This window comes from Notechis scutatus, chromosome Z, assembly GCF_049901735.1.
Source record: "Notechis scutatus isolate UNSWTSFEM ecotype Mainland chromosome Z, rNotScu1.2, whole genome shotgun sequence".
Taxonomy (NCBI): Eukaryota; Metazoa; Chordata; class Lepidosauria; order Squamata; family Elapidae; genus Notechis; species Notechis scutatus.
This window is the reverse complement of record NC_142025.1, coordinates 20,555,627-20,567,736: the sequence shown is the minus strand read 5'-3', so window position 1 is coordinate 20,567,736 and position 12,110 is coordinate 20,555,627. Positions and strand designations below refer to the sequence as shown.

Below are 12,110 nucleotides of genomic sequence, written 5' to 3'. Positions count from 1 at the left end.
ATATTTATAAATAGTCACTGGATTACTAATTAATTCATTGCAATAATATAAACAAAATAAAATATTTTATTATCTTTTATTGAATTCACCGCCCATCTCACTGTCCTGAGTTTCAAATTATTTTATTGTATCATAAAATCTGTCACTGCAACATAGATGATTAAATCCTTTAATTAACAGAAAATATTGCCTTTTCCAAAATAGATAAATCACACACTTTAAACATTTGTTTCAACATTTATTTACTGTAATCATCATTAACACCACCTTTCTTTTATTCATGAACCCATTATTTGTTTCTGAATTATACCTTTTCACATATCATCAACAATATTACTTAATTGGTAGACTCCAGTGGTTGTTTAATGTGTAATTTTAAAAAACACATTTCAGAGTATCAGTTAGAACCATTTTGTTATTTTAACCCAACTGAATTTGCAAACAAGGACGATATTTAATTAGTTTATTTTCCTTAGGCACATTGTAAAGCACTAAAACAATGCATCCGATCAACTTAAAATTTAAAAAGTACTTTCTTCGATCTATATTTCTAAAATTATTAAATTACAAATGATGTATTATAGACCAACTAAAGATAATAACCATTTGTTATTTTATTGTTATTGCTTACATTTTGGCAACATTGCGATTTATTCAATAAAGTGTGGCTGAGCAAATCATGACCTAACTCATATTTGAATCTAATCACTAATAGCAATCACCAATTAGGCAAACTATGACGACCCTTCTTTGCTTCCAGTTTAATATGCTCTGTCAACCCAGCTCTTTCCCCTGCTTTGCAACAGTATGTGGTTTAACATTTGAGGAGCTGGCTAATGTAATTAGAACAAGCCAAAATGTAAAAGTGAACCAGATAACTGTAAAGCAAAAAGTTGTTCTGCCCCGCCCAGTTACTAGATTGTGATTTGGAGGGAAGACTCACTATTGGATCCAAGATTAATTTACACTTCGAGATCTCATACTGCAAAAAATAGGGGATACGACATAAACAAGTATAGCAGGCCTCCTTTTGTTAGACCTACTAATTAGGGGTCTCCTCCCATGATTCCAAACTGGTATTTTTCCAACAAGAAACTGTATTACTAAATGTACACCGTATCAGTAAGGGTCAGCGTGCTATAGCAAAAATTAAATAAAAACTCTTACCTTTTTATTTATAGCAGAAATCTAGCACCCCAGGTACCTGTGTCTCACAAGATTCTGGAAATTTATAATAACTTAGCCTACAAATACCCCCATCCTTACTGAGATTCTGAAATCCTCACTGCATTTGCATTAGTTTCCTTTTATTATATTCAGTTCCTCATACAGTCCTATACCTGAAACACACTTGGTTTCTTCAAATATAACACTATCTTTGGACCCCATGGGCATCTTTCAAATGGTTGCTACCAGCATTCCCTTTTCACTCATCTCAGACAAGCCTTTTCAAATAATCAGCACATATGAGACTTAATGGGTATTACTATCTTGAAACCTTGGTCATTGTTTATTTGACATAGTTACTCTAGTTCAGTGGTTCCCAAAGTGGGTGGTACCGCCCCCTGGGGGGTGGTTGGATGCCTTAGGGGGGCACTAAGAGGCAAGGGAGCTGGCAAGGGGGCGCTAAGAGGTGGCAGGGGGGCGTTCGAGGCGCCGGCCCCGCAGGCTCACTGACTGCCGGCTATGCAGCCCATTGACTGTTTCATCGCTCCATAGCCAGGGCCTCAAATGTGGAACCCACGCATAGTGAGTCTTGCCAAGCCTGGCAGGGGGAGAGAGAGGTGGGTGGTGCCTTAGGGGGCGCCTTAGCTTGCAGGCTGCCCTCTCCGGTGGAAGCGGTGGAGGAGCGCCAGAAGGCCCGAAAGTAAAACCCTCCCAAGGCGCGCAGTGGAAGGGGTGGGTGGTCCAGTGTTAGGACCCCCTTCCCAGGAGAACAAGGGAGTGTATGGCCTCCACCTCTCCAGCCAGCCGGGCTTGCGCATAGGATGAGGGTAGGTGCAGCTGCGGCTCTCCAAGGCACGTGGCTCGATTCGGTTCAGCTCTACGTGGCCATCCTGGACCTAGAACCTAGCCTCCCTCTGCAGCCCGGTTCTTCCAACTAAGCCCTGTGTTTGCTTGTTTGCTTGCTTAGTTTCCAAGTGATGGTTCCCTCCGCCTCCGCCAGTCTGGGGTGCTTCCACATGCCTTCCTCCTCCCGGGTGGAGTGTAAAGATGGGCGGAACGCTTCCCCGAAGTTGGGAGTCTCTGAGCTTGTGCAAAGTACCTCCCCTTGCTTGGCCCGATGGAAGTGGACCTTGGGTTGAAGCAAAGAGGGTGAAGTCGGCTGCATCGCTGCTCCTGGGAGGTTGGCAAAATTGGATGCCAAAGAAAGAACTGGGGCAGGGGGCTGGAGAAGGGGCAGAGGGGCAGCTGCATTAAGGAGCAGGAAGATCTTAGCCATGGTTTATTGACTAAGCCAGAATCAAACAGCATGCTAAACTCTAAACCAGAATGGCTAGGTTGATATATTCAGCCCGTGTTTCTCAACCGTGGCAACTTGTGTGGACTTCAATTCCCACTCTGGCTTTGCTCTACTTTCCCAGAGTGCCGCCGCTGTTGCATCCTTTCTGTCCGTCCATCCATCCATCCATCCATCCATCCATCCATCCATCCATCCAAAAGGTCTGCCTGCCTGCCTACCTACCTACCAATATAGATCTATCTGTCTGTCTATCTGTCTATCCATCCATCCATCCAAAAGGTCTGCCTGCCTGCCTGCCTGCCTACCTGCCTGCCTACCTGTCTTTCTGTCTACCTACCTATCTACCAATATAGATCTACCTACCCACCTACCTACCTACCTACCAATCTACCTACCTACCCATATATTTATCCAAAAGGTCTATCAATCTATCTATCTATCTACCTACCTATCTACCTCTCTCTCTCTCTCTCTCTCTCTCTCTCTCTCTCTCTCTCTCTCTCTCTCTCCATCCATGTTCGAAGCGCCAGCCCCACAGGCACATTGGGAAAGAAGAGCAAAGCCAGTCTGGGAGGGAGGGAGGCGAAGAGAGACCTGATGCATCAGATTGAAATGAGGCCTAGTTTAGACTGAGGCCGTTTTTCACATTGAAACATCTTTGCCAGCACATTGAAACATCTTTGGCTTCTTTTAAAGGTTTTGTGGATGAAACATGGTCCAGACTATCAGGAAGCTCTCACATTTTGTTGAGGCTTTAAACAGAATCCATTGGACCAGATCTCCACCCTAAAAATTACTTTTCCCCAATGTATTACAGTGCCAATTCTGAAGAAGGCAAAACCAAAAAGTACTGGTAAATTACAAGAACACACACACACACACACTCCTAACCCTACTGGAGCAGGTGATTGGACTAGAATAGATATCGCATTATCTTTCTCCTCCCTCCCTCCCTCCTTCTTTATTTCTTTTTCTTTCTGTCCCTTCCTTCCATCCCCCTTCTTTCTTTCTCCCTTTTTCTTTCTTTCCCTTTTCTCTTTCTTTTCTTCCTTCTCTCTTTCTCTCTCTCTCTTTCCCTCTCAGGCTCAGTGGGCTCAATGGGGTGGACCTGTGGGGCTGGGAACGCGGCAGTGGTGGCATGTTTGAAAAGTAGAGCAAAGCCAGAGGTTGGTAATTTTTGCTGCAAAGAATCACAAAAGCTTCTGGGTTGTGCACAAGAAGGGACACACATGTCAATGCAATTCAACAACATAAAATAAAGAGATACAAATAAAACAAATCAAGAATTGGCAAAGCATCTCTGATTAGATTTTATTCACTACTAGAATCTAATCAGAGATGCTTTGCCGATTCTAGTCCAATGACCTGCTCCAGCAGGGTTATAAGGGAGTGTGTGTGTATGTGTGTGCATGGCTTTCAAAACTCCAAAAACAGGTCAAGTATCTCTGGAGAGGCCAGTCATAAATTAGAACACTTGCTAAACAACCGGCCATTAAGTGAGGACCACTTGTTTGCTAGTCACCTGGCCATGCCCACCCAGTCACATGACTACCAACCATACCTACCCAGTCACGTGACCAGCAAGCCAGTCCACCCAGTCATGTGACCAGCAAGCCACGCCCACCCAGTCACGTGACCAAGCCACACCCTCAAATTAGGCCATGCCCACAGAAATTTGAATCCCACCCTTGGGTGGGGGGCACCGAGGATGAGTTTGTAGCACCAAGGGAGCGGTGGATTGAAAAAGTTTGGGAACCACTGCTCTAGTTGCTTGGCTGTTAGTTACTTTCTAGTACAATACGGCAGGGGTCCCCAACCACCGGTCCCCGGACCGGTACCGGTCTGTGGAACAATTTCTACCGGGCCGCCGGTTTGCTGGACGCCGCCATCTTGTTTTGATGAAAAAGTGCTTCCGGTGAGCTTTTCCAGGTAGAAAGCGGCGTTTGGGTGCTGAAAGAATCCTCGCGCCTTAGTTTCACTGGGGGGGGGCGGCTTCGAACAAAACTAAGGCGCGAGGATTCTTTCAGCACACATGGCAAGGTGAGCCGAGCGACCGTCCCAAAGCTGTCGCGAAGCCCATCGACACAGGTACAAAGGAGGAGTTGAAGGTGGCGGGGAGAAGCAGGGGACGGCTGGCTGGCCAGTCGCTCGGCTCGCCTTGCCATGCATGCTGGTGCCAGTACTGGGCCGCGGATGATTTTGTGATGCCGGTACCGGGCCGCAGATGATTTTGTGATGCCGGTACCGGGCCGCGGCAAAAAAAGGTTGGGGGCCACTGCAATACGGTATTAGCAATTTAGCTTCAGCAGCCTAAGATACAGAAAGGATTCCGGTCCAAAAGATCTGTACAAAAGATCTTTATATATTAGAGATATTCAATTTAAACTTCTCAGAAATAAACTTACCCACTGATTTTAATAAGACATTGTCTGAACTCAGCATGTCAAAAGTGTCTTTCAGAATTTGGTAAAAAGTGGATGATCATATTTGTGATTAAGAGAAAAAAGTGCTTCAGTTCCAAAAAATTATTCCTGTTTGTGTCCAAGATTCTGAGGCAAAGTTTTATACACTATACTACATCAAGGCTTAATAATGTTTTATCCAACAAACTGCTGGATAAACAATAAGCATTGTTTACAGAACACAATGATTTAAGTTAAAGTTAAAACTAAGCAAGCTACACTATGATTTAGTGATACTAAACTCAAATTGTATTTTCTTTCCCAGAGGAATATACAGTATCACAATTATGGAAGTGCAAACACAAGTGTCAGGTAAATTATAAACACGTAAGACAAAGATAAAGAATCCTTCAAAGAGGTCAACTCTTTGAAAGAGGAATACAGGTTACAGGTTTAATTTTCCTGGGAAAATACAGGAGTCCTTTCCTATTTCATTTTTTAGGATGTTTATCAAATTCCCACTCTATCCTATAATTCTGATGGTCTCCCTTTCCAGTTATTAATAATCAGGTCCACCCAATTGAACCTTTTCAGTATTAACCAAGGTCAGCCAGGTTCTGTCACCGACCACATCTTTTTCATAACGAATTTCAAGATTGTGTATGTTAAAATGTTTAAATCAACCCCCGACAACCAATCATTTTGGGAGAGGGAGGAAACCCCCAAATGAAATACTGTTTGAGACATGTTAATAAATACTGTTGTACTAACAACAGTAATATTTGCTTATTCCTGATTGTGCCATGCCAGGCCCAAGTGTCTTGCCAATCCAGAAATGCAACACAAAAGGGTAGACATTCACACTATGCCAAACCCCATATCCAACAATTTAAGAATTATAAAAAACTAGTTTTGTTTGCTACATTTATATATGTGTTTGAAGTTACACACTTGTGCTAATGTGTGAATTGATTGCAACCAAATAACTTCTAGCAAAAGGATTTTATAAATATTCTGAAGGCATTTATTTTAGGATCTTTAAATTACTTTTTACATTCTGCCTCTTAATTTGTTTTTAGTATTTTCTCTGGGGATATACATTTGCATGTACATTGGGATACAAATACAGTTGCAATGGACTGAATATCCTTTGAAACTAATGCAAAACAGTAATTGTATAATCCTGATACCTTTCCAAGTTCCAGCATGCACACTTTATAGTCCTACTGCCTTGCGTGTTAAATTCTCTAATACAGCATCAGCATAGACATCGCCACTACCACCAAATTAATCCCCTTGAAACACAATCTTTATACTATACTAGTCTAACAGTCGAACAGATGGCTTCCTCCAGCTTCTCCTGTAATTCAGGGAAAATCAAATCAGTATTATCAACTCATTTATCACCTTATACTGAGTTACACTAAACCCTTGTAAAGCATCGAAATTAAGTATTACTCTAAAATGCCACTGATTTCTTGTACAATTTAGCCAAGGCAAAGTTGTTTTTTCAATTCACCAGCTGCTAATATTCACATTTCCTTTTCAAGCCATGTGCATTTTTAAAGCACTAAAAAAAAGAGATTCCAAATTGAAATACAGCACATGCAATCTTCATTAGAACACAGCACATGAAAACAGTAGTACCACATAGGTTCACCACAAATTGTATCAAATACAATACATGAGGTTGGGGGAGAAACCAAACACACACTAACAGGTTGAAACATGTTGCAGTTACCTCACCACTGTATTTGTCATATGTCCCATGAGTAAAACCAAAAGTAACCTCGCCTTTTTTGAAGCATTTATATCAGCAGCTTTATTTGGGTGGAGCAAGAAAATGTCACAGCAGCAATTAATTTAACTCTTACCACTGGGGAAAAAATATTAAAAGAGGTTTAGATAGATAATGCCATCTCTAGAGTTGAGTTGCTGTCCACAATTTTTTGGATAAACTTCAATGCACTTTGAACAAGAAAAGCAACACTACTTTACAGTACAATGTTCGGGCTGCCTATATCATTGTGGATTTACAAAATTATTGGGAAAGTTATGTGTCCAACTGGTGTGAAGTATTATGGTATTTACTACAAATCTGACTACATTTGCAAGAACAAATCTATTTGTCATCAGTGTTTCAGAATTCTTGTAGGAACTGCATACATTTTAATGTAAGTTAAACTAAAATAGAAAATTGCCCACAAAGTTGTAATATGAATCATGCTAAATTACCAACATAAGCATACTGGCAAGTCAAAGAGCATCTCTGCATTTAGTTGAATGAAGACAAGTTTTATATTACAACCGATGTATAACCTAAATCCTTTTAGGCATCTGGAGGTAGCTTTCTCTCAAACTTTTTTCATATTAGATAATGTATATAATTTATTCTAGCCTTTATTGCACTGATAGGCTCAAAACCGTTATTATGTTTCATATTAAAAAAAGAAGTTTTAAAAAGGAGATTTCAAGATGATATACACCAATAATTATTGGAAAGGCCCAAAAGTTGTGATACATTGTGAATCCTTTCTGAACAAAAAATACAAAAATACCAATTACATATTATGTTACTCTGTATACTACAATGGATTTGCATCTTACTTATCCAAAAATAATTTATTTTATTTTATTTTATTTATTTTATTTTATTTATTTATTTATTTGATTTGCCAATTGTTTACAAGATAATAAGTATAAGTGTATACATAGTTGTGAATACATGAAATGGGTACATATAAGAAAAATAAAAGAATAAGAGAAACAATAGGACAGGGACGGTAGGCACGATGGTGCGCTTATGCACCATTGTATCTACCTCAGACCAGTTGTCCTATTTTCCAACTTGTCCTGTCCATTTATATCAGAAAAACATTTTCTAATTTCTAATGTTGTTTACAGTACATTATTTATCAATGCTCCACATTTTTTCATCCATGCAATTCTTCAAGATTTGTTCCAATGATATTCATGGACTCAAGTAGAGAAACAGGCTAAGACCAACAAAATCACATTGGAGCTGAGATTTTAATTAATTCTGTACTGCACTCTTAAGATCAATGACCTTGTTTTCTACCATGTAGCCTGTACGATGTAGGCCTGCATATATTTTGTATAAAAAATGCTATTTGGATCTTACTAGAGCATTTAAGAAAACGTTAAAATCTGCTGTGTCATATCCAAAATGGTCAGAGTCAACTGTTTGGGTTATACTTTATCACACACTTTTAAGCTATCTTTATATTAGCACAAATTCACCAGAATCTTTTTTTTTTCATCTTCTTACCAGAGAATGAATATAGACATATCATATATGTATACATACTTACTGGAGGGAAATCATTCCATAAAGAAACCCATATTCTTCACTCGGTGATTAAAGATTAGATCCCTAGACTAAATCTCATTTATTTAAACATATGTTTGAGAGCATCTTTTTTTTCAGTCTTCACCTCCCAAAACATAAATATATTTAATTATGCTGATGGCCTCTACCTGTTTTCCACAATTTTCATCTAACTCTGCACATTTTGGTACCAGAGGTTGGCTAAAGAGAAAAGCAACATAGATCTATCAATCTCAAGGGTATATCCAACAACCAGGTGTTGGATTTGCTTTTCAAAAAAAAAAAAAAGAATCATTTGGCATACTTTTTTTAATACAATTAGGGCATCATCAATATTTAAAGCACCTTTACAAGCTCTTAAATTAGCAATGAAAATGTTAAATAGATTCAGAACAGCATATCAATTGAAAACAATCCAAGGGATAATGAGATAGTCATATTATCCCCAGAATTCAACACAGTATTTGGAAAAATAGAAAAAAATAAGCAGTTCAAACTATTTTATTTGTAAATATTATTAGATAGCATAAACAATATGGACAATGAGCATGATTAAAAGATTTCTGGAGCATAAGAAAGCATGCAACAGGTCCCATTTACTTTTTTCTACCTAAAAATATATTCAGAATTGTTAAATTGCTGTTACATTTTCCAAAATGTACTACCCTCCATCAGGAATGTACAAAATAGGGCTATATTTTAATACCCAAGTTGTACCCATCAGATTATCTTATCTTACCACATATCCTTATGATATTTTTAAAGGAAGATCAGTTGATAAGTCATTGAAGAGATGAACTAGTATGTGATTGGAACTAAAAATTTAAAGTATTTATTTTAAATAAATACAGCATTCAGCCATTCTGAATTGTCTCCTATGAAATCTAAAAATACTGCTGTAAAATGCTTAATACACGAAGTCTACCTGTTTAGAGGGTATGACATGCTGAAATAGCTTTCTATTTGATTGGCTGTCCAGCTGCAGTTTACTTCTTTTTCCAGCTGATTATTTCAACAATTTAATATCATGCAGGAATGTAATTCATTTAGCTCAGTAAGATTTATATGCCAAAACATTAAATATCCATATAGAATTGACTCACATGACTACATTACTCTAACTTATTTATAAGAGTGGCTGCATCCATAAGCATGCTTAAGTGCAGGAAGGCTTTTGCTCCAGTTCCTTTGCTTCCAGTTCCTACCAGGATTTATTCATCCTGCCAGATGAGCAAGCCAAATGATTATTCACTATTTACATGACAGTCTTTTCCCACAACCCCGCTGACATATTTGAAAAACAGGAGGAACAAATCTGGCCACTATTCATGCCCCAGCACCATTTAAGAACATGCAATTATTCTCCATTTCCAGCTGGAATTCTGCTTTTCTAATGCACGAACAAGCATTATTTTAATGCTTGTTTTGCAACCCGCACACGTGATCATTAAGATATTATCAGGAGGGCAAAGAGTAAGTAATGAGAAGGCGGAGGGGGAGGGGGAGGAAACTGGCCCGAAAAAGCTAATAAGCAGCCTTGTTAAATCCATGAACTATTTTTGCCTCTGGATGGACCTCCCCTTCTTCTAGTGCCCACCAACTATGCTGGGAGACAACTACTCTCCGCCCCAATCTGGCTGCTGGGAAGGATGGCAGTGGCCGCCAGAGAAAAGCAGCTCATCTTCTCGACATACACACACACCCCATTCAAAAGATCCACAACCCCACAGAAGTCTGCCGAGCCTGCCTTACAGTAAACACCTATTAGGTGGCACACCCTCGACTCCGAAGTGATGAAATACAGTAACTCCTCTCTCTCCCCTCCCCAACCCCCCCATTTCCCTTCCTTTGCAAACAGCAGAGCGACTAAGGTGGAGTTGGACTTCAGGGCGAGGAGGAGGAGGAAGAGGAGAAGAGCTCTCTTTGGTTAAAAGTTTAAAGCAAAAACCCCAAAGAAGCGTGGGACGCGGGGGTGGGGATGGAACCTGCGAGCCACACCATGCCCTCCCCCAGCCCCCAAAAATGCCACGGTCGGTGCCCGCTTCCTGCAATTGTAAGGGCGGAAGGCAGAGGCTCTCTCTCATCCCCCGCTGCCCATTTAAAGGGAGGAAGGGGCTCCTCGGGAGCCGCTGCCACCCCGCTCTCCCGGCCTCTTACCTGGATGTAGTTGTTTTCACAGTAGTCGGCGACCCTGGTGAGGTTCTGGTAGCTCTCCACCAAAGCCCTCTTGCCCGAAGGGATTTCCTCTTCTAGTAACATTTGCAGCTCTGCCATTTTCCACCTTTCCGCATTGGTATTCAAGAGACCGCGGGAGCGCCACGGGCTCACGACCTGCCTGCTATTGTGGGAACCTTGCTCGCAGGGCTCTCACCTCGGAGGATCCGCTTTCTCCACCCACCCGCTCGCTCGCTCACTCACTCGCGACCCTTCCCTTCCCTTGCTTGCCTTCCTTCCTTCCTCTCTCCCTCCCTCCCTCCTCACTCTCTCTCCCTTTCTGGATCCCTCCTACTTCTACTGCCCCCCCCTCCCCTCCTGCCTCGGCCGGAAGAGGCAGCCGCGAGGTACGTCGGGAGATGTAGTCACGCCCGTGGCCTTGGGCAGCCTCGTGCCGCTCTTCCGGCGCTCCCCCGCTTCCGGATGAGACTGAAGCAAAGCGAAAATGTCAAAGGCGTCACTGTAAAAACGTGGTTTTGGGGTTTTTTTAAATGCAGAATTTTTTCTCCAGCGAATGCTGCTTGCCAGGGAATAGGAGCAAGAATGTTATTTCATTATGATGCATATATACATCCGAATTAGACTGTTGTTATTTCTCCGTGTCGTATAATATATGTGGGTTTTGTATTTTCTATTTATTTATTTTGTCACGTTTACGTAGTGTATATTAGAGTTGAAGACCCTTTGAGAGCCATATGCAACCAAATTTCATTTTATTGTATGCAGATTAGTATACGTTCAAAGTGACAATAAAAATACCCTAAGCCTAAATCTTTTTAACCATCCTATGTGATTGGTGCTTTGGTGAATAGATTTTTTTCTGTCATCTGCACAGTGGTGGATTTGTACGCTGTGCAGGTGCAGATAGATAACTCAACAAGACGCTCATAACAAAGTACATTTATTCGTTCATCAGGTATCCTCATAATTCACATTTGTGACGAAGTTCTTTAATGACCAATCCTTTGTATATCTGCCTTGTAGTAAAAGATGGTTATCTCCTAACCCAGGGATCCCCAACCTTTTCGACGCCGTGGCCCGGTTCCGGCATCAGCTGGGCGCCGCGGCCCGGTACCGGCGTCAACTGGGCGCCGCCATCTTTTATGACGAAAAGGCGCTTCGGTGACGTCACGGAGCGCTTGTCAAAAAGATGGCGGGCGCGCAGCCCGGTGAGCTTTTTCGGTAGAAATGGCTTTCTACCCGAAAAGCTCACCGAGCGTGGCGCCGCCATCTTTTTGGGCGCTTCGGTGAGCTTTCTACCTGGAAAAGCTCACCAGAAGCGCTTTTTACCAAAAAGATGGCGGCGCCCAGCAACCAGCGGCCCGGTAAGGCTTGTTCCGCGGCCCGGTACCGGTCCGTGGACCGGCGGTTGGGGACCCCTGTCCTAACCCATCTCATAGTGATAGAAAGCAGCTGCCATGAGTTAGGGAGTTCAGGCAAAAGTGAGGAAAACTCCCCCAACCCATCGAGGGTCAAATTAGTGACCAATCGGAATTATAGATGTGGCCACGTGACATTTCCCAGGATGCCTTTAACTACATTTACCATGATGCATTCCCTTAAGGTACAGCTCATAATTCCTAAGTAACCATCCAATTCCCATAGACTGGCTGGGACAGCACACTCCCAGCCTGGAATTGTAAATTCCACCATTAAAAGAAGAAAGAAAAAAAATTAACTA

General features: G+C 41.6%; 1 protein-coding gene across 6 annotated transcripts in view; it reads right to left on the bottom strand.

The window, feature by feature from the left end:
- ABI1 (abl interactor 1) overlaps window positions 1-10,702 on the bottom strand; it is a 90,361-nt gene extending 79,659 nt beyond the window's left edge. For all 6 annotated transcript variants that reach the window (XM_026672150.2, XM_026672152.2, XM_026672154.2 and 3 more), the window contains exon 1: window positions 10,373-10,702. In XM_026672150.2, the coding sequence (XP_026527935.1) occupies window positions 10,373-10,489 (117 nt within the window). In that variant the 5' untranslated portion in view covers window positions 10,490-10,702. The remainder of the gene's footprint in view (window positions 1-10,372) is intronic.
- Between the last annotated feature and the right edge of the window lie 1,408 nt (window positions 10,703-12,110).